The 26821-nt window shown below is 42.4% G+C and overlaps 1 protein-coding gene across 2 annotated transcripts in view; it reads left to right on the top strand.

Moving 5' to 3' along the window:
* The first annotated feature begins 3004 nt into the window (after window positions 1-3004).
* The window catches only part of Rrm2b (ribonucleotide reductase regulatory TP53 inducible subunit M2B), a 34588-nt gene continuing 10771 nt past the window's right edge, over window positions 3005-26821 (top strand). The window contains exons 1-6 of one of the 2 annotated variants that reach the window (XM_052747638.1): window positions 3005-3240; window positions 10501-10656; window positions 17151-17267; window positions 18743-18876; window positions 19531-19625; window positions 24331-24464. In XM_052747638.1, the coding sequence (XP_052603598.1) occupies window positions 3193-3240; window positions 10501-10656; window positions 17151-17267; window positions 18743-18876; window positions 19531-19625; window positions 24331-24464 (684 nt within the window). In that variant the 5' untranslated portion in view covers window positions 3005-3192. The remainder of the gene's footprint in view (window positions 3241-10500; window positions 10657-17150; window positions 17268-18742; window positions 18877-19530; window positions 19626-24330; window positions 24465-26821) is intronic. The other variant, XM_052747639.1, reaches the window with a different exon arrangement.

Genomic DNA, 26821 nt, shown 5'->3' with positions numbered 1-26821 from the left:
GTGACTTTGTATTATGTGAATTATGTTTTGTCAATGGAGCTAATTGATTAATAGGCAGCTTACCAATGAAACAGCACTGTAGATAAAATTGATGTGTTCCTAAGGAAAGGAAGTGTGGATAGTATGTAAGAAGGGAACCTACTACTTGTTCAGAACTGTGTTTCTACAGACCAAGAATTCATTTTCAGTTTAAAAACTGTAATTTGGTTCCACTGCATTCTATTATCTCACTTTCTCCTTCCCCAAATACTGTCTTTAGAGACAGTGTCTCATTATATATCAGGCTGGCCTTGAACCTCAGCTCTTCCTGTCTCAGTGAAGCACCGTTCTTGGCTTCACATTCATTGTACATAAAATAACTACTATACATTCATAAGCATATGCACACAAGATACATAACTTGCCTTACTCAGCTATTAAATGAGGAACCAGAATTTGTGCCAAGAATGGTTCCAGGCTCTGTGTCCTTTTTCTGTGTCCTGTTTCATATATTCAACACCTAACACTGTGCTTGACACAAAGGTGTGTGTGCTTTAGCTTGAACTGGTGTTTATAGTTTCTGTCCTTAAAAATGAGCTTTCTTCCCTTGCCACATCTTCCTTTCTTGCTGATTACTCTCAGCCAAGACCATCTGTTTACCACATGGGTGTCTGCCGCCACTCCAAGAAAGTCACATTGCACCTCTTTATCTCCATGGGCTGAAGACTCAAGATTGGGGTGGAAGAGGAGCCACAATGCCAGGAAAATAAACTTTTACTGCAGCCAAGCTGCAGTAAATTTTATTACGTACATTGATGTTTGGCCTGCATGTCTGTGTAAGGGAGTCAGAACCACTGGAACCTGAATTACTGACAGTTATGAGCTGCAATGTGGGTACTGGGAATTGAACCCAGGTACTCAGGAAGAGCAGCCAGGCTCCCAACCACTGAGCCATCTCTCCAGCCCTGTCTTGTCTATTTCTGAAGTCAAAATTGTATTTATTTCTGACCATTGCTTATGTCTTGGTCTTCAGTTGCTTTTATACTTCAGTATCTGCAGGGGCTGAGTATTGGTGGAAAGTCAAAAGACGGATGTCTTGGACTCTTGAACTACAGTGAGTAACGTGTCAGCACTAAGGACAGAGCTCCCCAAACCGCCTTCAAATACACACATTCCCTTTGGGTGGTTAACTGCTGCATCTAAACACTGTCTTCATGCCAAATTACTCTTTAATTGTTTGATGGCTTTAAATGAATGAACCCTTACTCATAATGTATTTACCTTGCAACATTTGTAAGTTATCTTTCATGAGAATCAATTTCCTCACAGAATTTAATATACATAAAGTTTTCACTCAGCATTTGATCATGTTGCTTTAAGAAAGGGTAAGGGTAACTCCCCACTCCAGGGTAGGTTTAAGAGCTTGAAGCAAGTTTTCTGCCCTACTTTACCATATTATAGATGGCTAACCACAAAACAGGTGCAAGTTGTTGAAGTCATAGCAAGGCTCCTTCCAGAATCCACTGAAAATCTCACTTCCTTTTTGTGGTCTTGTTTGAGATGGAATCTTAGCATGTAGCCCAAGCTGAGTTCACGGTCCTCCTGCCCCACATCCATAGTGCTGGGATTACAGGTGTTCAACACCATACTCAACTTTTCTTTCATTTATTTTGATTTAGTTTGTTTTATCTTGAGTTGGTGTATATGTATGTGTGTGGGGGGGGGTGCGTGATGCTGGGGCTTGAACCCAGGGCCTTGTGCATAGTAGGTAAGTGCTCCATCACTGTTCCATCCTGTTTATTATATTTGAAAATTTTTTTCTGTCGTAGTTACCATATCCTGAAAGCATTGTATTAGTAATTCAACCAAGATTACTGCCACCATCATTGTTCACCGTCTTTTGCCCTTACAATTCAGAAGTGTTGCATCTCTGTCACGTTAACCTTTGTCTCGAAAAGTACACGTGGCAAGGATACTGGAGTCTATTTTTGGCTGCATAACCTTGGTTATTTATCCTAAGGTTCAGTTTCTTAATCTGTGTCATGAGCGAAATTGCAGTATGGACTGCAGGGAGATGTCTCAAAAATTAAATAATAAAACCCTAATTCACATAAAGGGTTTTACAGAATAGAATCCATCACTCTGTAAAGGTTTCAAGATATTTCCCTGAATATAGCTATTTTTCCTTCTCATTCCCTTTCCCCTTGGAGTTTTTACGGTGTCGCCTCCCACCGGGCTCTCCACAGCCCGCCCAGTGGGCGGCTCTGCAGCCACTCGGCAGTCTGTGGGGACCGAAGGAGTGCAGCCTACCGACCGGGTTGCTGGCGCAGCACGAGGGCTAGCTGGGCAATGTCGCCCCGGCGTGCCCGTCGCCCGTGTGCCCGGCAGTCTGCGTGCTCTGGACTCCAATGGACTCTGCAGAGTTCAGAGCAGACGACAGGCTGGGCGGGAGCGTCCAGGCTGGGGAGCGGGGGTGGACCAGTAGGGAGCAGGCCTCCCTTGCGCGTGCTCGCCTGCAGGAAGAGAAGCCGGAGGGCCGAGGGAGGCGGCTCTCAGGCGTGGGGCGGGGCCGGCCGAGGGGGGCGGTCCTCTGAGTGGAGGGGCGGGGCCGGCCGAGGGGGGCGGTTCTCTAGGCACGGGGCGGGGCCGGCCGAGGGGGGCGGCTCTCTAGGCACGGGGCGGGGGGGCGGCTCTCTAGGCACGGGGCGGGGCCGGCCGAGGGGGGCGGTTCTCTAGGCACGGGGCGGGGCCGGCCGAGGGGGGCGGCTCTCTGAGTGGAGGGGCGGGGCCGGCCGAGGGGGGCGGCTCTCTGAGTGGAGGGGCGGGGCCGGCCGAGGGGGGCGGCTCTCTAGGCACGGGGCGGGGCCGGCCGAGGGGGGCGGCTCTCTGAGAGGAGGGGCGGGGCCGGCCGAGGGGGGCGGTTCTCTAGGCACGGGGCGGGGCCGGCCGAGGGGGGCGGCTCTCAGGCTTGGGGCGGGGCCGGCCGAGGGGGCGGCGCTCTGAGACGAGGGGCGGGGCCGGGGTGGGTGGAGCCGCCGCGGGAGGCCCGGCCATGGTCCAGCGAGAATCCAGGACGGGCGCGACGGGGCGGGCCGGAGCTGGAGGAGGGCCACGGCGCAGACCAGTGGGCTGCTTGGAGCCAGCCGGTCCTGCCGGGAGTTGGCTTGCTGCGCTCAGTTCCTCAGCTCGGGTAGCTCTGGCGGAGTCTGCGCGATGGGCGACCCGGAAAGGCCGGAAGCGGCCGGGCTGGAGGAGGATGAGGTAAATGTTGCAGTCGCTTCATCCTCCGCCCCAGGCTCACGCCCGCACTGTAGGCTGCCGGGGACCGGGAAGTCCTTGGGCTGCTGTAGGGTACTGTTTTAGTCGTCGCCATCAGAAAGCCAGTGCAGGCCGGAAGGAAGCGCCCTCGCTGCAGGCTAGTGGGGGGGGGGGGGTCGGGGAGGTCGGCCCTCCGCTCAGGGCTAGCCTCGGACCACCTCAGCCCCTGCCCAGGAACGCCCCGCGCCCCTTGTTATCCAGCTCTCCAGTCTCCTTGTCTGCAGCTCTGGCGACTGAGAGGGCTGTGGCGAATCTACCCGAGATGCGAATCACCCCTGTGCAGTTAAAGAGCTGAGGAACGTGTGTGGATTGGCACAGGTGGACGAGGGGGAAGAGGACGGGGGCGGGCAAGAAAGCCTTACAATGAAGAAAAAGTAGGTTAGGAGGCTGGTTTTGCTCAGACTGAACCACTAACTGAATCTTCGGGGCGTCTGTCTCTTCATTGCAACGGTGGAAGTGTTGCTTCCTTCACAAAGAATGAATGCTTTATGCAAAGTGCCACGGTGCTTAATAAATTTAAAATTAACTTACTCATCCTCTGCTTCTGTGCTAGCAGAAAGAAGTACGTAATAACACAAATAAACATTGGATTATAGGAGTGCATAGTAATTAAAGTTATTATTGTATAATTTCCAGTACCCCATTTTTGGGGGCAAATATTTTAAGTCATTTGGAATATGAGTAATATTTTTTGTATTTCTGTGTGGTATCTTGAATTTAATACTGTGGCAGTTTGAAAGGGATATAAAAGTTTCAGCCCACAGACATTCATGCTTAAACTGGCATTTCTAGCCTAAGATGTAGATTCCAAATTGATTTTTATTTTGTAAACATTTAGTAATAAATTGTGACTATTCCTTAATTTTTTCTCCTTGAAACAAAGGTACTTAGTACCACTTTCTCCACCTAGGTGAAAATTCAGACTTCTCTGGTTTGCCAGTGACACCAGAAGCCCTTCTGGCTTAACACCTGGAAGTTAACTTTTTTTTTATTACTCTTGATTCATAAAGACAGAACAGAATTTTAGACTAGAATGAATTTTAGTGAGTATTTTTAATGAGTCCAAAAGTTTTTTGTGATGCAGGGGTATCTTAAGCACTTTGTTTCTCTGGATATGATAGAGCAGTGTGGGCTATTTGTATCCGGATCATCTGGAGTAATTAATAAAAGCTAAATTACTGGGCCCACAACCTGCATTTAGGTGATAACAAGCACTTTAGGTGATCGTAGTGTACTTGATTTAAGGGTCATCCTAAAGGGTCAGTAGATGAGGTTTCTGAGTTTCCTTATGTTATATGTAGATTTTGTATGTGAATTGACAGAGAAAGGGGTCCATAGCATTCATCAGTTCCTCAAAGCGTCCAAGATTAAAAAGCTCAGGCCAGACAACCCTAAATGACATTCCTAAGACTCACTGCTAGAACTGGGTTCAGCTCCCCAAGTTGTTGCTCCTCAGCCAGGGTTCCATCAGCTTCAGATTTGTTGGTGATATAAGAACGAAATGATACTTTGAAAAAGTACATGACTGCAACAGCATGCACGTAAGTGGAAGAGACACATGAGGTGGCCACACGGAAGTGGCGGAAGTACAGGAGAGAGTTGAGGCATTCAGGTGCCAGTCTAGATTAGGTCACTGTAGGCACCTGTTGGGGAATCATGACCTAGATTTCTGTCTTGGCAACTCTTCAGCCCAGATGACCAGAAACTAAGACAGAAGAGACTTAGCACAAGTGTGGGAAATGGTGGAATCTTGCCAAGGATTATCTACTGCCCAGCTTTACTCCTATCACTTCATCTTGGTGCAGCTACAGCTAAGTTGTCTCTCTGCTGCTGTCTGTCTTTCCTGCCATCCAGTCCTGTTTACCTTTGCCAAGTCTATATTAAATTAATAATTTGTTGTTACTTCCTAATACTAATTCTACAAAAGGTCTCTCAAGCTCTCAGTTCCCATAAAAAATAGTAAGACCCACTAGCAAGGTCCTGTCAGCCAAGTTTTTTTTTTTATTTCAATTTTCACATCTTAATTTATGTGTTCATGTTCTCATTTCCATTTCTGAAATTCTTATATGTTAGCAAATCTATTTCCTTCCTTCCTTCCTTCCTTCCTTCCTTCCTTCCTTCCTTCCTTCCTTCCTTCCTTCCTTCCTTTCTTTCTTTCTTTCTTTCTTTCTTTCTTTCTTTCTCTTTTTTTGGTTCTTCAAGACTGGATTTCTCTGTATAGCACTGGCTGTCCTGGAACTGGCTCTGTAGACCAGGCTGGCCTTGAACTCACAGAGGTCCACCTGCCTCTGTCTCCTGAGTGCTGGGTTTAAAGGCGTATGCCACCACCGCCTGGCTTAGTTTCTTTTTCTGATTCATCCTATACATGGAATATCTGTCTTCCAGGTGCCACCTCTATTCTTGTTAATTCCTATTCGGAAACTCTTCATGACTATCCATAGGAATCATTTCATAATGTATCCCACAATGAATGTCAGCAGGTGGGAAATGAGAGCCAGGAGAATTAGAATATGAGCTTCTGTATGCTACCACATCAATTTCCTCTTAGACTATTGACATTCAGAGTCTGGATTCTTCATAGAATTCCTCTCATTTGTTGAAGCTTTAGCCAAATCAGATCACTTCTGCTTTTGCTTTTGTTTGCCCCCCCCTTCCCTACTTCCCTACTCTTTATATGTTAGCATTCTCTTCGTCACCCCCTTTTCTTTTTTGTTTTAGGCTGGACCTCACTTATATACCAGGCTGCTCTTCAGACTATGTAGCTGAAGATGACCTAGAACTTCTTCACTGATATCATGGGCCTAGTTTATGCAATACTGGAGATAGAACACAGGGCTCGGTGCATGGTAGACAAGCACTCTCCCAAGTCAGCTACATCTCAAGCTCTAAATGTTGGCATTCTTTAGCAGCCTCGAAGGTTCTGTCCTCAGTTGTCCTCCTGTTCCTTATAGGCTATCCCTGGATAATCCATTTCCTTGGCAATTATTAATAGGGTTGCCACCACTCTTGTGCCATAGTGTTACATTTTCAGCTGCCTACTAGAAATCTTGAACCTGAATTTGTTATCATTTTTATTGGCAAAATTGACTTTATAGATTGTTATGAGTGTGCTATGTCAGAAACACAGGTGAACATGTTTGTATCCTTCTACAATGTCAGAGTTATTGAATGATAATAAATTCACAAGGTACAGCAGTTTCAGTGGCAGCAGTATGCCAGGTAATCCTGCCTTCTTTGGTAATCTGGCTGAGGAAAAGGTAGGTTCTTTTGTTTCAATCTTAATTATTAGTATTAACTCTTATATCACATATTACACAAAATATTTATATATATATATATATATATATATATATATATATATATGCAGTTTACAGAATGAATATAAGTTAGAGGCCACAGCTGAGTGTGTATTGGTAAAATAATGAACTCAGAGCCAGCCATATTGAAGAAGCTGTTGCTGTAGAGATCAGGCAGTAGGAGAGTCAGGATTGAAGGTGAAGATGTAGTTAGCTACAGAAGCAAGGAGGACAGAACTGGGTTAGGACAAGAATGAACAGCTGATGGTCCAGGTGGGTGAGCAGGTGGGTGGGAGAGCAGGTGGGTGGATGGGTAGAGGGCAGTCAAGTAGCCCATGTCAGCCTTGGGGACTAAGCTGAACTGAAGCCCCAAAGACAATCAAGAGTTCTCTACTTGTCAGTCCTACACACACACACACACACACACACACACACACACACACCCCAAGTATCAGATTATAGGTAGGTATGGAGCCATTCCCTTCACAGTGCTAGGTACCCACCACTTTTGAAGTTCATGTGAGAGATTTACACTCCTCCGGTCTGTTATGTCTGAGAAGTTCTTGAGCCTCGGTTTTCCTGGTAAGATTTTAGTACTCCCCTGTGCCCCTACAGTCTCAATTCACCTGACAGATGTACAGGGAGGTACCCTTTCTGCTACCAGGAGTAAGTCATTTGTCAGTTTGTGCTGGACAGACAACGATGCTGCTTGTCCACCTAGGAGCACAGTCATCCTCCATCCATAAAACTGGGCACAGCCTTAAAAAGCCACTTTTTTTTTTTTTTTTACACATTATGGAGTAACTTAGAGGAGATAACTTTTCAACAATAGATATTTTGCATTAATAACTTTTTGTTAGTGGTGCTTGGGCTAGTAGGAACAGTTGATTCAAGTTTTGTTAAACTAATTGGAGAGTGAACAAGTTTTGGTCTGATTATTCAGCTGTTCACTTATTGAACATTTTCTGTGTGCTGTTATTTCTGGTAGAAATCTTGCAGTTGCAGGGGTTGAACATTTTTAGCGAGAACTATTTTATTTTTTAAAGTGTGTGTGTGTGTGTGTGTGTGTGTGTGTGTGTGTGTGTGTAGGAGGATATACGTGTGGGTGGGTGGGTGCACATATCCCACTGTGCATGTGTGGAGTCAGAAGACAGTTAGGGCAGGAAATGGGAAATACACTAATCTAAAATTTGTCTGTTTTCAATTTCTTTTCAAATCTTGCCTCATTTCTATAAATGTTCATAAAACATAGATCCAATCATGTTACTTGTCTGATTAAAAACCTCCAGAGGCTTCCAAAAGTTTACATTTAGAGGCTAGATGACCTGCTCCAAAATTTTTAAAAATTAATTTCTTAATTTCCATTTAGTATGCAAAATAGACATACTCAACCTAACTTCAGATAAAATTTAGCCGAGAAGTAATAGTTTAGAATCCAAAAGTTGCCAGGCGGTGGTGGTGCACGCCTTTAATCCCAGCACTCGGGAGGCAGAGCCAGGCAGATCTCTGTGAGTTCGAGGCCATCCTGGGCTACCAAGTGAGTTCCAGGAAAGGCGCAAAGCTACACAGAGAAACTCTGTCTCGAAAAACAAAAACAAACAAACAAAAAAGAATCTAAAAGTTAATTTGTCTTTTTTCTATAAAATGATGACAGTGAATGTTTTTTAAAGTAGCAAAGCATGTTTCAAAGGGGTTATAGGAAAATAGCTATGGCAAAATTAATATTTACATTCAAGGCCCTTTCCATGGGTGTTAATACTGGACCCCAATTTCCAAATCATAAGTGTAATAGCAACTGATAAATCACTTTTCTCTAGTAGAATAATTTTAAGTTTTCATTTATAAAATTACAGAGTAAGTCAAAGGAATGGTGAGACTTGACAAACTTATTTTGAATTCAGATATAAATGGAAGGTGAAGATTTATATCTGACTTAGCCAACAATTTCTTTGTATATTATCAGTTCTTCCTGGTTTTTATTGTTGTTGTTTTGTTTTTTGTTTGTTTATTTCCAAGACAAAGTCCCTCTGTGTAGCCCTGGCTCACTTAGAACTCTCTCTGTAGACCAGGCTGGGCTGGAACTCAGAGATTCACCTGTCTCTGCCTCCTGAGTGCTGGATTAACCCACAGCTTTAGATGTTCTCTTAATCATCTGGCTATTAATCAATCCTGTTGGTTTCTCCATCGCTGACATATGTGGATAGTCATAGGCTTTAGACTGTATATGGCTAGTAGCAGGCTGCTTTCCTGCACCCACCCACCTCTCTTCACACTGAGGTGTACCTTACCAGGATCAGATTTCTTTAGTTCCAAACCTATCCTCCTAAACTTTCTTATACTGCAATTTGTAACTTAATGAAATGTTATGTAACTGATTATGAGTGTGAAAAGAAACCTACTGTCAGGAATACTTACATGGAGAGCTTTGGGAAACTCAGTAAAAGTGAGTGGTTATAAATAATCATCCTGTCAATCATAGTGGCACACAACTGTGATCCCAGTACACAGGAGGCTGAGATGGAGAAATCTCCATCTTTGAAGTTAGTCTGGGTTACATAGTAAGACGCACCTCAAAAAGCAAAAGCAGACAACAACACGAATATTCTAAAGTATGGTTGCTTACCACAGGTCTGCTGAGGGCATCTTGGAGAACCTTACATGAACCTCTCCAAATTTCATAAAAATATTCACTGTGAAATTTGAACTGGTCCAGTTCAAGGGTTTATGTTAGTTAACCCTCTTTTCTTCACATGACAAAATATTTAATAATACCTTCCTCATGTAGCTCCTTTTAATCCTTCATGAATTAATGTCATTGATATTCGTGAATACTGCTATGCCCGTAGTATGTTACATTTTCATCAGAGTGGAACAGGAATCCAGTATATACAGATGTCACTTATATTCCAAATGTAAAAAGGTTCACAAATCCTGAGACCGACCGGTTATTTATTAGGGTGTAAAGTTCCAAGATCACAGTGCTTGGTGCCAAAGGGTTACTGTTTCAGTTTTCCTCCCAGCTTTCAGAATGCCCCGTCCTGCAAATGGAGTGACGGCTGAGGTTTCTAGTCCTGAACAGACACCTCAGGGGTACAATACAGAGCACGGGAAGGATGTCAATGAGTCAAGACAAGTGAAACCAATTTTGTACTGTAAAGAATAATCTAAAATGTAAATCAGAATAACAGTGGTATATGGAAATGTTAAGATGGATAAAGGAGATAACACTGTTGGTAAGGAGTTTTCAGCTAAGTATTATAGTATTTCAGATAAGATTAGAAAAAAACATTAAAAATGTAGCCTGTAACACTGACTCACTCACATCAGCATTCTAAATCAGAGTGGCACTGAAGGGACATTTTATTCAAAAACTTGGAAATTTCCCCACTGTTACAGTTTGTTGGTTTAGCATTTTACTACACTTAGAGTAGCAATAACCACGATCATCTGAGTCCCTACTGTGCACCTGGTGCAGCTTAAAGGCTTTTGAATAATCAGAACAATTTATTTTATTTTATTTTGAGACAGGGTTTCTCTGTAGCCCTGGCTGTCCTGGAACTCTCTCTGTTGACCAGGCTGGCTTCAAACTCACAGGGGTCCCTGTCTCTGCCTCCTGAGTGCTGGGATTAGAGGTGTGTGCCACCACCGCCCAGCCATCAGAACAGTCTTATTCGATGAGTATTTGGTGGCTGCAGAAAGTGAGGCGTAGAGAAGTTAAACAACTTCCTGTAATCATGCAACTCACCCTATGAAGTTGCCCACTGGTCAGATCACTGAAAGGATTCTGTGCATCCTCCTGCTTCCCCAACCTGTGCTGCTTCCCAGACTTTGCCCAGATGTATATTTAAGCTTGAGTCAGAGAAAAATTTCCACATCAAAGAAGTGTTTTTACTTTGTTTATCAAAAGCAGTTGTCTTCGGATACAAGCGAAATTGCGGTGAGGTCAAATGAAGAGCCACTCCTCAGGAAGAGTTCCCGCCGGTTTGTTATCTTTCCAATCCAGTACCCCGATATTTGGAAAATGTATAAACAAGCACAGGCATCTTTCTGGACAGCAGAAGAGGTATGTGGCATCGCCTGCATCGCATTCATGTCCCGTGTGTTCACGTCTTCCCTTACAGAATATTGAAATGTTCTTCTTACATGAAACATTAAATAAGATATGGCTCAGAATTAATATAGATTATTGGTTCTCATTAATAATAAATATAACTAATTATTAATCAACTTCAATTGAACATAATTAGTGTCTGTAAATAAGTTTCTTGGTACGAGGAAATGACATCTCATTTGGCCAGATTTTTGTTTTTGTTTGAGACAAAGTCTTCATGTAAGCCCTTAGTTGTGGGAGCCCATTTTCAGGTTTCCTCGTGGCTTCACCCAGCAGGTCTGCATGGAGAGGATGATTGGACCACGGGCCTGAGTGCAGGTGTCTGAGATGGTCTGCACTTGGCTGTGCTGGGGGAGGTCTTTTGCTCCACCCCTTGGCGTTTCTATAAATACCCTAGGGCAGAGACAGTCGGGGCTGATGGAATAGGTTCCAGGCCCTCTCGAGGCTATCCTGTGTTTTCTGTCTTTATCTCTCCCCTCTAAATCCTTCTATCTAATATTTCCTGCTGCTCCTACTCAAGAGTACTCTGGGGAAATGTGGGGGTGGTGGGTAGCCCCCTCAGTCAAGATCCTTTTGCCTTTACCTTTAATATATTGTAGACCATTTTCTATTGTTTAAGCCTTATTTATTTTTATTCTATGTGTTTGAGTGTTTGCCTGCATGTATGTGTGTGCACTACATGTGTTCTGGCGCCCTCAGAGACCAGCAGAGATTGTTGGATCCGCAGGAATTGGAGTTACAAGTGAGTGTGAACTGTCATGTGAGTGTTGAGAACTGGACCAGAGTCCTGCAGCAGTAGCACATGCTCGTGTCCAATGAGCTATCCCTGCAGCCAGTCCCCCTACAGTTTTTTTTTTTAAATGGATTCTTAGTTTGCTATGACTGAATGAGACCAGTGTTGGGTTTTTTGCTTGCTCATTTGTTTGTGTTCATGGTTACTCATTTATTTATGGGTGCATGTGTTTGTGGCATTGAACTGATGTCACCAGGCTGAGCCTTTGGCAGCAAACACCGTTACCTTTTGAGCCTTTTCACCAGTCCTAACACTAGCTTAGACTCACGGTCAGCAGAATAAACAAAATCACAGCTGCAGCTTCAGAAATGAAGTGTGAGACCCAGGCAGTGGTGTGCACACCTCTAATCCCAGCACTCAGGAGACAGAGGCAGGCAAAGTCCTGAGTGCAAGGCCAGCCTGGTCTACAGAGTGAGTTCCAGGACAGCCAGGGCTACACAGAGAGACCCTGGCTCAGAAAAGCAGGAAACAGCAACAACAAAAATAGAAGGGTAAGAACCCTACAGACCTGATCTTCTGGAACAAAGCTGCAGTCATGTGAACAGTTCAGCCAGCCAGGCTGAATTCACAGTCTAGCTCGGCCTTCAGCTGCAGCAAACCACAGCTGCTGCAGCAGGGCAACCACTTATATATAAGTATATCATACTTATATAAATGTAACTGTTTCCACCTTCAAAGTGAGTTCAACACATAAGCTAGACAATACTTGCTGGTTTAATAAGAACAGTTATGCAGCCGGGCGGTGGTGGCGCACGCCTTTAATCCCAGCACTCGGGAGGCAGAGCCAGGCGGATCTCTGTGAGTTCGAGGCCAGCCTGGTCTCCAAAGCGAGTTCCAGGAAAGGCGCAAAGCTACACAGAGAAACCCTGTCTCAAAAAAAACCAAATAAATAAATAAATAAATATGTAAACTGTGATTTCATACAAAGAATGGGAAATTTTAGCCTAGAATTTAAAGGTGCCAGTGTCTGAAATTACTCTTACACTGTTTTCAGATACTTACATATCTTTGTTCTTCTGTCAACATTGTTCTAGATTGTAGACACACAGAGCAAAACAGCCAACTGAAACAACAAATACTCAGGGTTTTATGGTAGGTCACCTGACTTCCCCTGCCTGTGGTTTTTAGATGTGGTTCAGAGAACAAGTAGAGCGCACAGTTGGTCTTTTTGTTTGTCATGTTCAAAAAAGGGACTTGTGATGTTCGGGTTTCTGAAATTCGTTGGAAATTCATTGCTTCGTTCAGAAACTGTAATCAATGTCTTATGACCAAGAAATACTAATTTAAAGAATTAAAGCGCATCGGTTGACGCACATTTTGCAGGAAGACTCAAGTACATGTTTTGAAGGAAGTCAAGGGTATTTTTAGTCCCGCATATTAGACAAACGATGTAAAAATAGTTAATTACTTCTATAGTACAGTTTTTAAATCAGTGGTTGAATTTAATTCTCAAATATGAGGCACTGACTCAGAAGACAAAGTAAAGGCTTAGAAATTTTCTAAAAGTCAGGCAATTCTGATAATCAGCTTTCTGTTACTATGACAAAAATACTGAAGAAAATCAAGTTATAGAGAAACAGTGACACAGGGTAGCAAGCAAGCCTTTGTTTTAACACATAGGCCTCTGGGGCGTGGAGAGGGTCAAAAACTGTAGCAGCCAGTCTGGAATCAGTATTTAGATGGTGAAACTGAGGATGTGCTCATAGGAGATAAAAAGACAGGAGAGGTAATGTTTTTAGAAGGAAATATAGCCATTATTATTTGACAATAAAGTAAAATTTATAGGGCATTTTAAAGCTCAGTGTTTAAAGAGGCAAATTTAATATTTAAGACTAGACATATTGCAGTATTAAGTTTAATATCAGGAGTATAGTATATGAGAACAAGAAAGAGACCCCCGAGTTAACCTGAGTTGGTCTGATACTAGAATGGAACTTGACATTTTGCTGATATATTTTATAAAGTGAAGACAAATATTTCCCCTCCCCATCCTATTGTATTTCTAGAACTTAGCCTAATTTCTGGCATGTGTTGAGTGCTCAGCAAATACTTAGAGTATGGCAGGAAAGGATACAGTGATTAAAGGTTAGAATAGTAGTCTTTTTTTTTTTGAAAGGTCAAGAAGATTAAAAAACTTCGTTAGAATAATTAAAAGAGCAAAGCCAGCAGAATTTTACAAAGGACAGTTACATATTTCAAATGTTTGTCACATTATTATGAAACACACTTAGAGGTTTTTATAAGACAGTATACGAGCTATGCACTGTTTTGTCTTCCCCAAATTTGTAAGTTGAGCCATTAATCCCCAGTGTGATGGTGTTTGGAGGTGGGGCAATGGGAGGTAATTAGGTAATGAGGATGATGAGGGTAAAGATCTTATACGTGAGATTAGTGCCTTTATAATGAGAAGGGAGCTTTCTCTTTGTCTATGAGCATATGGCAAGAAGGTGTCCATCTAAATAGCTTCTTCAAAAATTTCACCATGGGGCCTGGAGAGATGACTCAGGAGTTAAGAGCACTGGCTACTCTTCCAGAGGACTCAAGTTCGATTCCCAGGACCCACATGGTGTCTCAAAATTATCTGTAACTCCAGTTCCAGGGAATCTATCACTCTCTTTTGGCCTCTGTAGTCACCCAGCATGTTCACAGTACACAAACACACATGTAGACAAAACATCCATATACATAAAAAAAAAAATCCAGACATACTGCTACCCCTAAGCTGTCTTAGATTGGGTTTCCATTGCCGTTATAAAATACTATGACCAAAAGCACCTTAGGGAGGAAAAGGTTTATTTCATCTTACGGCTTTGTAGTTCATCACCCAGGGAGGTCAGAGTAGGCACTCGAGGCAGGAACCTGGTGCACACTGGCTTGCTCCTCATGCCTTACTAAGCCGCTTTCTTATAGCACCTACAGCCACTAGCCTAGGGGTAGAATGGCCCCTAGTGAGCTGGGCCCTCTAACATCAGCCATCAATTAAGAAAATACTCTACAGGCTTGCCCACAGGCCAATCTGATGCATGTGTATGTGGGGGGAGGGGCACAATTGATCCCTGGTCAACTTGACACAAACACATCACTGTCAAACCATAATTATTCATTTCTTGTTCTTCATGTTAATTATAGTATTACAATATAAAACATCCCAACTTTTAAAAGCCCCATAGTCTTTACAAATTCAAACACTTTAAAGGTTCAGTCACTTTAAAATATCCAAAGTCTCTAAAAATATCCACAGTTTCTCTAAAATATCCAAATTCAGAAACTCCAAAACTTTGAAATCTTTTACAATTAAGTCTTTTAACAGTGATCTCTTGTAAAAAAAAAAAAAAAAAAAAGTTAAATACTCCAAGAGGGACAGAACAAGGGCATAGTTACAACCACATCAAAGTCCAACAGCATAAAAAGTTGTGTTGGTCATCTGGAATTCACTCACGATCTTGGGCTCCCCCAAAGGGCTCAGGCTACTTCTGCTCTACCCTCTGCCACACACAGATCTGTCTGTAAGCCTCCACAGCTTTACTGTCCGTGGTAACTGTCCCATGGTACTGGCATCTCCTGAACACTGGGCTCTCCACTGTACCTATGCCACACCTTCACCAATAGCCTTTCGGGACTCTCTTCAGAGACTCTAACTCTGCCAGATGGTGCCAGGTTCCATTTCTTTCCATGACCCCTTCATCCTGGGGCTTCTGTAACTGAGACTGCACCTTCATTGATGGCATCACATGGCCCTTTGAGGGACTCTAGTCCTGCCACACAGTGCCAAGCTTCAGCTGCTCTTGAGGACTCTTTCATGCCTTCAAAACCAGCACCACCTGGGGAACTCTTATGCTACCCAGTTTGGCTGCCATATGTGATGCAGCCTTGGTCCCAGCATGACCACAAATTCTATGTGCTGATCCTGAGGAAATATTTCCAGATTTAGGATCCTCTGATGCTGGTCTCTTCTTAATCATTGCTAATTTCTCAGCTCCAGCTAGCCAGTAAGGAAAGGTTTCACTTCAGTGGTGCTGGTCTCCTGTTAATCACAGCTGACTCTTCAGCCCCAGCTGACCAGGAAACACAGATTCTTAATTCAAAATATTATACAGCCCAGTAGTCTTTTAAGGGACTCATAAACTTTTTTCTGAAACTTTATAAACTAGGCCTCTGTTGTCTGTATCACTCTCAATTGAGGTTCCCTCTTCCAAAATGACTCTATCTGTGTCACTTGGACATGAACTTAGCCAGCACATGCTTGGATCTTGGATTTATAGCTTCCAGAACTTTGTAAAGTAAATGTTTGTTTTTAAGCCATCCGGTCTATTATTATTATTATTATTATTATTACAGCAGCAAGAGCCAGCTAACTCAGTAAGGTACATTTAAGGACCACTTGAAAAGCTTGGATTTTGCCAAATTTTAGAGTCCATCACTCTTAGTTCCAAAGAATAATTTTAATAAGCATTTTCAAAGGTATTTCTATTCTAGGAGAAGCCTGTCTTATTTAGGGTTTCTATTGCTATGAAGAGACACCATGACCACAGCAACTCTTATAAAGGAAACATTTAATTGGGGTGGCTTACATTTTCAGAGGTTTAGTCCATTATCATCATGGCGGGACATGGCAGTGTGCAGACAGACATGGTTCTAGAAAAGGAGCTAAGAGTTCTACGTCTTGATTCACAAGCAACAAGAAGTGAACTATATTCTACACTGGGTGTAGCTTGAGCATATGAGACCTCAAAGCCCACCCCCACAGTGAAACACTTCCTCCAGCAAGGCCACACCTACTCCAACAAGGTTATGTCCTAATAGTGCCATTCCCTATGGGCCAAGCATTCAAACATATGAGTCTTTGGGGGCCATACCTATTGAAATCACAACAAAGCCATATCTGTAAGCTGCTTTAAAACCCAGGTTATTATCTTCCTGACATGACTTCTCAGTAAAGAGGAGTGGCTGGTAGTAGCATAGAGACTATAGTTAGTTAGCAGGTGCTGAATCTGTCTAATTCTATAGTAAGTATTGTATAAAACCAATGACTGCTGAGGCATTAGTTTATCTACTTTAAATACTTGACTAGTTTCTACTTTCCTTTTTGTTCATTCATTCACTTGGTGCTATGCTTAATTAATTTTAATAAAAATGTATCCTGGCCAACTAAATTAGCCAAAAGAAAAAAAAAAAGAAAAAAGCAGATTCCTTCACAAATGACCTTCTTTCCTCATTCCCACTCTCTCCTCCCTTCTCCCCTCTCCACTTCCTTGAACATGCTAAGATGGCTTTGTTTGTTTAAAGAGATTTTACTGGATATGTTTAGGGTATAGATCATGGTGTTGTAAAATATGTACACACACACACACACACACACATGCACACACTTGCACACAAGCACACACATGTGTATAAACTTTTTCCCATTAACAAGTAAACGTATATACTGTCTCATATACGTATCCATTTCCTCCTGTGTAGCAAGAGCAGGTATAATGTACTAATTAGGTAAATGTTCTAAGTACAGCACATTATTATTAACATAATAGCTATCTTATTTTGAGTTTTGTGATTTTTAATGTTGTTTTTTCTGATGTAGCTCTTCTTAACTTTAAAGTGAAAATTTCCCAAACTCTTTAAGTGAAAAACAATTGAAGTGTTTTTATTCTAGGTTGACTTATCAAAGGACCTCCCTCACTGGAACAAGCTTAAATCAGATGAGAAGTATTTCATCTCCCACGTCTTAGCCTTTTTTGCAGCCAGTGATGGAATTGTCAATGAAAACTTGGTAAGATTTTTATTTTACTGTTACTCCTAATTTGTACTTGAATGACAATGTTAATAAAATCACCATAGATCCTGCCCGAGGAAAGAAAGATGTCTTAATAATAGACTAGATGAAGCTTACTTCTATTTAAAAAATGTATGGGGTATGTGTGCATATAAAGGCAGAGGCCAGAGGAGGACATTGGCTGTCTTCTTCTGTTGCTCTCTGCCTCATTTCCTGAGAGAAAGTCTCTTCACTGAACCTGGTGCTCACCATTATTTAGCTAAGTTGACTGTCCAGGGAGCCAAAGGATCCTCCTGTCTCTGATACCTCAGCACTGAGGTTACAAGCTCACAGAGACACATGCCCAGACTTTTATGTGAGTGCTAGGGAATCCAAACTAGGGTCCTCGTGCTGATGAAGCAACCATTCTTACCCAGCAAAGGTAAGTTTAATTTTTGAGTATATTTTTTCTCATTGAGTTTCAGAGGAGAAGATAGTTAACTGTCAAATGACTAGCAATATATTATGGAATCAAGCATAAGTTATACCAATTAAAACTACATATAGTGTGGGGCTGAAGATGTCCCTGACTATACAGCATTATAGAGGCCCTGAGTTTTAGCCTCAACAATGTGAAAACAAAATCCAAAATTGCACAGAATTCATAAACTTGATTTTTTTTTTTGCCTCCAATAACAAACTTAATGGAGAATGTGCCCTTAATAGCCATCTGCAGCTCTGTGTACATCTAGGTTCCGCCCCTTATATAGAAATCGTGTTACCATCAGTCAGGAGGAATAGGTTTTTGGTAAGGAGAGTAGAAGTAGGAACATCCAGGATGAACCAGAAGAACTTTAGCGGATATGTCTACTATTAGGGAAAAAGCTCTACAAGGCAAAATCACTGTTTTTGATAGGTATTCTAAAATTCACTGTTCAATAGGCAGTGTTTCCACTTCAAAGGTAAATTTGCTCCATTGCTTAGGAACACAGTCCATGGAGTTGTAGGCATAGCCCAGTGGGCACCTGCCTAGCAGAAGCACAGTGCTGGGATCAGTCTCCAGCACTAATTAGCTGGCTAAACAGTACTGTGTAAGATGCTGCTTTAAAAGACCCGTAAAGGCTGAGGATGGAGTGCTTGCCTAGCATGAGTAAGATGCTAGGTTTAATCTCAGAGCCACAAACATGCATGTGCGTCATGGTGTGTATGTGTGTAGAAATCAGAGGACAACTCTGAGGTTCCAGGGATGGAGCTCTGGTCATTAGGTTTGGCAGCAAGCAACTTTACCTTATGATCCTTCTCATTGATCACTTTTTTTTTTTTTTTTCCTGAGACAGTGTCTTGCCATGTTTCTCAGTTGGTCTTGAAATCAGTATCCTCCTGTCCAGCTTCCTGAATGCTGGAAAAGACAAAAGATTGTTAGGTGCTTGTAGCGTGTGACCAGGGTTTTATGAGAGCCTGATCACTGGTCTCTGTCTCCTGTCTCTCTGTAGGTGGAGCGTTTCAGTCAGGAGGTGCAGGTTCCAGAGGCCCGCTGTTTCTATGGCTTTCAGATTCTCATCGAGAATGTTCATTCAGAAATGTACAGTTTACTAATAGATACTTACATCAGAGATCCAAAGAAAAGGTATTACTATGTGTGTGTGTGGGGGGGGGGGTTATTTATGAAGGTTAGGTTTTTACTTACATTAAAAGTAGAATTTATTCCAAAACTACAGTATTAAAAGATTATTCACATATGGAAGTTCATGAGTATAGTTTTCTTTTTTTTAAAGATTTATTTATTATATATACAGTATTTTGTCTGCATATATTCTGCATGCCAGAAGAGGGCACCAGATCTCATTACAGATGGTTGTGAGTCACGACGTGATTGCTGGGAATTGAACTCAGGTCCTCTGGAAGAGCAGCCAGTTCTCTTAACCTCTGAGCCATCTCTCCAGCCTGAGTATAGTTTTCTATTGCTCAATAATGTGTTAGATTAAAGACCTGGCATAGAACCAGTTAGTCTTTAGATAATTAATACCATCTTAAAAGCTTGTTTGTATTTGTAAATTGAATATTGGCATTTCATTGATTTTTACATCAGCTTATATCCAAGTCATTAATCTGAGTTTCACTTTTATTTCTGTATTCATAATTATGAACATGTAAAAATATAGAAAAACTAGATTTGGTAGTATACTGTAAGAGTTACAATTATTGTCTCTGATTATTAAAACTTAGTCCAATTAATAGAAACAAATGAATAATTTTTCCATGATGTTTTTTGTTTTTATAGGGAATTTTTGTTTAATGCAATTGAAACAATGCCATATGTTAAGAAAAAAGCAGACTGGGCTCTGCGCTGGATAGCAGATAGAAAGTCTACTTTTGGTATGTAGCGCTAACTTATATGCCCTCAGGCTATAACCTCAGGCTAGCCGCCAGTGGTTGTGATGCATGAGAGCGGAGTGTAGAGATTTCAGTGGGCTGGTGCACTGGTGCTCTAGTGATCACGTGTACTGGAACCACTGTGTAATGACTAGTTAGAAACTGTGCTAAGGAAGCTGTTACTGTGTTAAATACATTAGAACTTGGAAAGGTAAGATCTCGACATGCACACTGACAGGTAAAAGTCACACAGAACCCAATAAAGAGTGTTGTAGTCACCTACCATTTGTGCCTGTTTTAAAGAGTGCCAGGGATTTAAAGCAAGTCAAGTCCTAACAATCACTGGAAACAAAGATCTAGTTTCTAAAAATGCAAAATTAGTATAGTCAACCAGGACCAGAAACAGTTTGCAGTAACAAGCTTAGTTTACACTGGTAAGTTAAATGCAGATATACTTCTGGATAAGTTGAGACCACTCCCCTTTTATATGAAGCGGGGCCTCACTCTATGTGTAGGTCAGGATGGATAAGTTGAGACCGCCCCCCCTTTTTTATGAGGCAGGGTCTCACTCTATGTGGAGCTCAGGATGGCCTCTAACTCACTTGCTCTCCTGCTCAGCCTTCTGAACACGGAGACAAGCATGCGTCACTCAGCCTAGCCTTACAATTTATTTAAGTTAATTTTTGTTTGGGAAGGACGGGCATGCGTGTGCCATGGTGCGTACGTGTGTGAACTGCGGAGAGAAAAGGAAGAGTGGGACATGCAGTCGGTAGCTCTCCTTTTGGGTAGTGGAACTCCAAGTCAGTGGTGTGGGGATGATGTGCTGGGCGCACACTTACTGTTATCTTCAGCCCGCAGCCCGCTGACATGCGCCTCTGAGGGCCACCTGCACCTTAGCACTTTCAAAGGCAGCTCGCGCTTCCTTGTGCGGGGTTTTGCCCAGCCTTTGTGGAGACTTCTTGCTAAGGGCTACCCCAAGCAAGAGCCAGGAGAGCAGCTGTTCTTTCCCTGCTTCTAAAATCTTTTTTACAAGTCTGTCGTTTTTAGCTGAAGGGAAATTTAAAAATAAACCTTTGAAAATATTCCTTTGTTTTAAAGTTTATATACTATGCTGTAAAGAGATTCAGTTCTCATAAAGCTAAAAATTTCCAATTATTTATCTGTGTTTTTTTTTAATTGAAACATACTGTCCGGTTTAAGATTGGCAGATAGGCCGGGCGGTGGTGGTGCACGCCTTTAATCCCAGCACTTGGGAGGCAGAGCCAGGCGGATCTCTGTGAGTTTGAGGCCAGCCTGGGCTACCAAGTGAGTTCCAGGAAAGGAGCAAAGCTACACGGAGAAACCCTGTCTCGAAAAACCAAAAAAAAAAAAAAAAAAAAAAGATTGGCAGATAGATATATTAGCCCTTAATATGTGTTTTGAAATTACATTTGTAAACCTCAAAAAATAGTATTTATACAATTTTAGTGCATTGCACTGTCGACTCCACTGTACTTAAAATATATACCCTACCATACAAATTATGAGGCATTTACCTTCATTACAGTTTTTAGAATAAATGTCCTGGTTGTCTTTTTATTTCACACATATTCTCAAAAGTTTATAAAATGTATCTGTATCTCTTATAATCGTTTTCGTGCATCAGTATGTGTTCATGTATGGATGTGCTTGTATGTGTGCACATGTCTGTGGAGGCCAAGCACATGTGTGTGCACATGTCTGTGGAGACCAGAAGCTGATGTGTCTTCCTGAATCATTTCTCCTCCGTCCTTCCTCTCCTTTCCTTGTGTGTGTGTGTGTGTGTGTGTGTGCGTGTGTGTGTGTGTGTGTGTGTGTGTGTGTGTGTGTGTGTGTTATATGCATTTTGTATGTGTCTGTGCACATACGTGTGCAGGTATACACCCACGTGTGAGTGTAAAAGCCAGAGGTCGATGTCACGTCTTCCCTTATTGCTCTCCAAAGATTTACTCATTTAAAAAATTTTGTGTATGTGTGTATGCCTACATGAGTTTATGTGCACCATATGTGTACAGGTGCAGCAGAGGCCAGAGAAAGTTGGATTCTCTGGAGCTGGAGTTGCAGGCAGTTGTGAGCTACCCGATATGAATGCTGGGAACTGAACCTGGCTCCTCTTCAAGAGCAGTAAGCATCCAAGTCATTTCTCCAGACCCTTAATGCATTTTTAGTAATGGATACTTTTATTTATCCTTTGACAACTTCATACATATATACACAATATTTGATCATATAACTCCCTAAATCTCCCCTTCTACATGTTCCCTTCCCACCTCCATGTCTTCTTATTTCTTTATGGTCCACCAAGTCCAGCTAGTGCTGTCCACATGTGCATGTGTGGGGACCCATCCACAGAGTATGGGCAACCTACCAGCAGCCAGACACCCCTGCAGCTATCAACTGCCAATGGAGTCTCAGCTATTGTCAGGGGGCCTCATGAGCAATCCCTCATTTTTAATTAGCATATGTTAATTGTGCATAATAGTGGGCTTCATTATGACATCTACATACATATACATAATGTATTTGATATATTCACACACACCCCTGTTAGCCTCTCTTGTCCCCTCCCACTCTGCTAATCCCCTTCCTCTCCTCAAATGGCCTTCTACTTTTCATGTATATGCTTGTGTGTGTGTGTGTGTGTGTGTGTGTGTGTGTGTGTGTGTGTGTGTGTATGTGTGTGAGACAGAGAGACAGACAGACACACACACAGAGAGAGAGAGAGAGAGAGAGAGAGAGAGAGAGAGAGAGAGAGAGAGAGAGACCCAGTGAGTTTCATTAGGATTGTTTACAGAAATGTGAGGGAGAGTTTGCTTGTAAGAGCATGGGCACCTTAGCCAGCAGCTGTCCACTGAAGACAGGGTCTGGCACTGAACCTGGAGCTCACCCCTTGGACAGGTCTCTTCAGGAATCCTCTTGTATCCATTTCCCCAGTGCTAGGACTGCGTGTGTGCCTGCCACTGCTGGCTTTTCACATGGATGCTGGGCATTCAGACTCCAGTCCTCACATTATTTTCCCAGCCCCTCCTTAAAATCTTTTAATTCTCTCCAAAAATAGTCTTCTGTAGCTGTTTCTTATGGTTCTTATTTTTCAGCATTCACGTAGATGCCCAGAGTGGTTAAGATAGCTCTCCTCTTATGTTTAATTTTAGTCCAGTTCTCTTACAGATAATTGTCCATATGGCATTACTTTAATACTTAAAAGTGTCAGTTATTGCCGGGCGGTGGTGGTGCACGCCTTTAATCCCAGCACTCGGGAGGCAGAGCCAGGCGGATCTCTGTGAGTTCGAGGCCAGCCTGGTCTACAAAGTGAGTTCCAGGAAAGACGCAAAGCTACATAGAGAAACCCTGTCTCAAAAAAAAAAAAACCAACAAAACAAAACAAAAAAAAAATGTCAGTTATTATTGTCTGTTAGTTGCAAGATAAAAATACCATAAACTAATATTCAATTAAGGATGAGATGAAGCAGTGATTATTTTTGTATTATAATATTTATTATATTCACATGAAAGTTTTCTCTAATTTCTTTGACAGTACTCAGTCAGCACTTATTTATTTATATTTCTGTATTTCTTTCAAAGCAGCTTTTTAAATAGCATCTATAAAGATAAACTAGAAGTTTTTCTCATGTCAGAAGTTATTAATAGACAGTTTGGATTCGTGTCTCTTTGCTGTTGTTGATCTGTTTGGTGTGAGATGAGCAAGGAAAGAGCAAGGACAAACAGACTCCTCTAGAGACAGCCAGAAACACTTCAGTTGGCCTGCTTTCTGAGATTTAAGTGTTTTTTCTGAAATTAGAAAGTCCAGATTTCAGCATAAAAATTGGACATGTCTATAGAATGGATTTAAATCTTAAAATTTTATTTATTTGTGTGTGTGTGTGTGTGTGTGCGCGTGTGTGTGTGTGTGTGTGCGTGCGTGCGTGCGTGCGTGCGTGCGTGCGTGCGTGTGTGTGTGTGTGTGTGTGTGTGTGTGTTACAATCCAAAATACCCTAGAGCCAGTGTCGCAGCTATGATATCACTACAGATATTTAGGAATGAGTTTCTACAGAGTCCTTGCCTAACAGTGAATCAGCTTTTAAGTTGGCTCTTCTATCTTTAATAGAACATTTTATCCTATAGGTAAATTCATTGTCTTCAGGTGATTTTTAAAATTATTCTGCAAGGATAACAATGTTTTTGAAATGTTTACAGCTAATCTTTTAGCAACAATAGGCTGCTAACAAAATATAAACCTTAGCAACCACTCCTCCCGTTAGAGGAAGACAGCTATCATAAAGTTTATCTTGCACTTCCCATTCTTGTATACACACATATGTACACATAGTGAACTCACACACATGTGTCTGCACTCACAGGCACATGCTCTTTACAGGCAAATCACCTCTCATTCATTTATTTATTTGGTGTATGGAAATCCATTTTGTGTGTGTGTGTGTGTGTGTGTGTGTGTGCGCGCAGACTACACCACCTACTCAAGTCCACGTTTGCTGCAGGGTTTGAAACAGACATGTCTCCTTTAGCAGGCAGGGGTGGAAAACCTCTGCCTGAAGACCTTTGTGCAGAGTACTGACTTGTTAGTTTCGTTTCTTAGGAAGGTAGTGTAATGTTGCAAAACGCCCCATGTATTTGTAAACTCGCAAATGTCTGCAGCATCTAGTTAGGAACTGGAACTGTTTTGTCCTGCAGGGGAAAGAGTGGTGGCCTTCGCTGCTGTGGAAGGCGTTTTCTTCTCTGGGTCATTCGCTGCTATATTCTGGCTGAAGAAGAGAGGCCTCATGCCCGGACTCACTTTTTCAAATGAGCTGATCAGCAGGGATGAGGTAAGGAAGGAAGTGTTCTTCCACTCGAGCTTCTGTTATGTGTGGCCGTTATTGTTCTTTCCCCCGGAGAAGATGCATGCAGCGACACAGTGCTCTGCTAATGAAAAGGAAATGGATACACACTTCTTCCGTGGCCTGTGAGACTTCGTTTTCCTTCCACGGCTCCTACCGCTCCTCCTTGGTCTCTGCTTATCCTTAGATGTGACTGGACCTCTAGATTCTTGCCTCAGTCTCATTATTTGTGACTTCCTGGCTGATTTTACTTCTTGTCGTGGAGTCAGCCACCATCTAAATGTTCATAACTCCTCAAGCTTTATCTGTATTCCAGATACTCTTTCCCAAGTTCAAGTGCATGCTGAGTGTTTTTTCTGGGAGCCTCCATGTGATGTCAGAAGTCAAGACTCATTGTCGTCTCCAAACGATGTCCTCTCCCCCATCACTACCCTGATGTCCTGGGAGCCACTTTAAGCCGCTGTTTTCTCTCCCTGCACATCCATCTCATCTATCTGCAATACCTTCTCATTTTCCTCCCATCTTTATTGTTATTTTCACCCGTTGATCACTGTTTCAAAAGAGGCAGCTCAGCATTCCCGGTTCCATTAGGTCAGGCTGGCACTGCTGTTTTAATGGACCGCTCGTCCTCAAGGGCTCATAGCATGCATGTATCTCTCTGCTTGGTCAGACTCTAGGCTTTTTAGCATGGAGACTACTCCTGTTTCTACTTATTTCAGTGTTTAGTCCATGATAACCGTCCGGTTCATGTTAGTCCACACTAACCTGGGCGCCTCAGCTTTTGTTTTCCTAAGTAACCTTCTCAAGTTACTTCTCTGAACCTCCATTTCTTCAACTATATACTCTAACAGGGGTGATTACAGTGTAAGGAAACAGTATGTGTGAAAAGCATTTAAATTTTTTAAAGATTTATTATTTTATGTGTTTGGAAGTTTTGCCTACATGTATGTAGTGTGCCATGTGCATGCCTGGTGCCCTTGGAGTTCAAAAGAGAATGTTAAAGCCCCTAGAACTGGAATTATTGATGGTTGTGAGCCACCATGTGGGTACTTGGAAGACAAACCTGGTTCTTTTAAAGAGCAAGTGCTTTTTTTTTTTTGGTTTTTCGAGACAGGGTTTCCCTGTGTAGCTTTGCGCCTTTTCCTGGAACTCACTTGGTAGCCCAGGCTGGCCTCGAACTCACAGAGATCCGCCTGGCTCTGCCTCCCAAGTGCTGGGATTAAAGGCGTGTGCCACCACCGCCCGGCGAGCAAGTGCTCTTAACTCCCATGATATTGTGAAAATTAACTCCCAGCCCTGTGAAAATTATTATTTAAGTACATAAATGCTTCATATAATTATATTCTTCTGTTTGATGTCTTTAACTTTCTGATAACTTAGACAATAAATGCCCTAATTATTACAGAGAATTTAGCAAAAAGGTCAACAAACTCAGAGGTAATAATGTTTACTTATTGTGTTCCTTTGTAGACTTTTCTACATTTAAATCTGTTTCTCTTTCTCCAGCACCCCTGTGTGTGTATATCATATTTTTATAATTTGTAGTTTTTTATATTCTTTTGTTTGCTAGAGAGGGGATCTCACAATGTTGTTGTTTTAACTTCTGCACAGCGGCTGCGCCTTAATCTACTGCTGTTTCAGCCAGCAATTGCAACTCTGCAGTTACCGGCCTGCTTCTCTAGCACCGGCTCTGTCACTACTGCTAAAGGGAGCTTTAACTAAACCTCTATCGTTCTATTTATAAGAAAGGCTCGAGCCGGGCGGTGGTGGCGCACGCCTTTAATCCCAGCACTCGGGAGGCAGAGACAGGCGGATCTCTGTGAGTTTGAGGCCAGCCTGGTCTACAGAGCGAGATCCAGGAAAGGCGCAAAGCTACACAGAGAAACCCTGTCTTGAAAAACCAAAAAAAAAAAGAAAAGAAAGGCTCAAGATTCAAAGGCTGGGGTGAAAACCTGCTATCTCAGAGATGCTGGGTCACAATTAGCTAACCTTCCTTCCTTGCTGGCATCTCCAAAAGACTTGTACTCCCGCTTCCCCAAACCAGAAAAAGCCACACCACTCCAAACCCCACCCTACGACTTCCTGTGTCTCTCTGTCTCTCCCGGATGCCCTCTGATGCTCTATGATTACTTTCTGTCAACTAGTTGCTAATGTAGCCTCCTGACCCAAGGTTAATTTTATTTAATTAATGCATATGCAAACCTGGGATTCAGTATGATCTAATATCCCCCAACACCATGCAGCCCAGGCTAACCTTGAATTGGACATTTTCCTGCCTTTACTTCTTGGGGTTACAGGCATTAGTCACCACATCATTTTTTTCCAGCTGGCAAATGTTGTGAGCC

The sequence above is a fragment of the Peromyscus californicus genome, unplaced genomic scaffold (genome assembly GCF_007827085.1).
Source record: "Peromyscus californicus insignis strain IS unplaced genomic scaffold, ASM782708v3 Scaffold_20__1_contigs__length_68692818, whole genome shotgun sequence".
NCBI classification, from domain to species: domain Eukaryota; kingdom Metazoa; phylum Chordata; class Mammalia; order Rodentia; family Cricetidae; genus Peromyscus; species Peromyscus californicus.
Note: the sequence above shows the minus strand (reverse complement) of the source record. Positions and strands in the feature narration are given on the sequence as shown.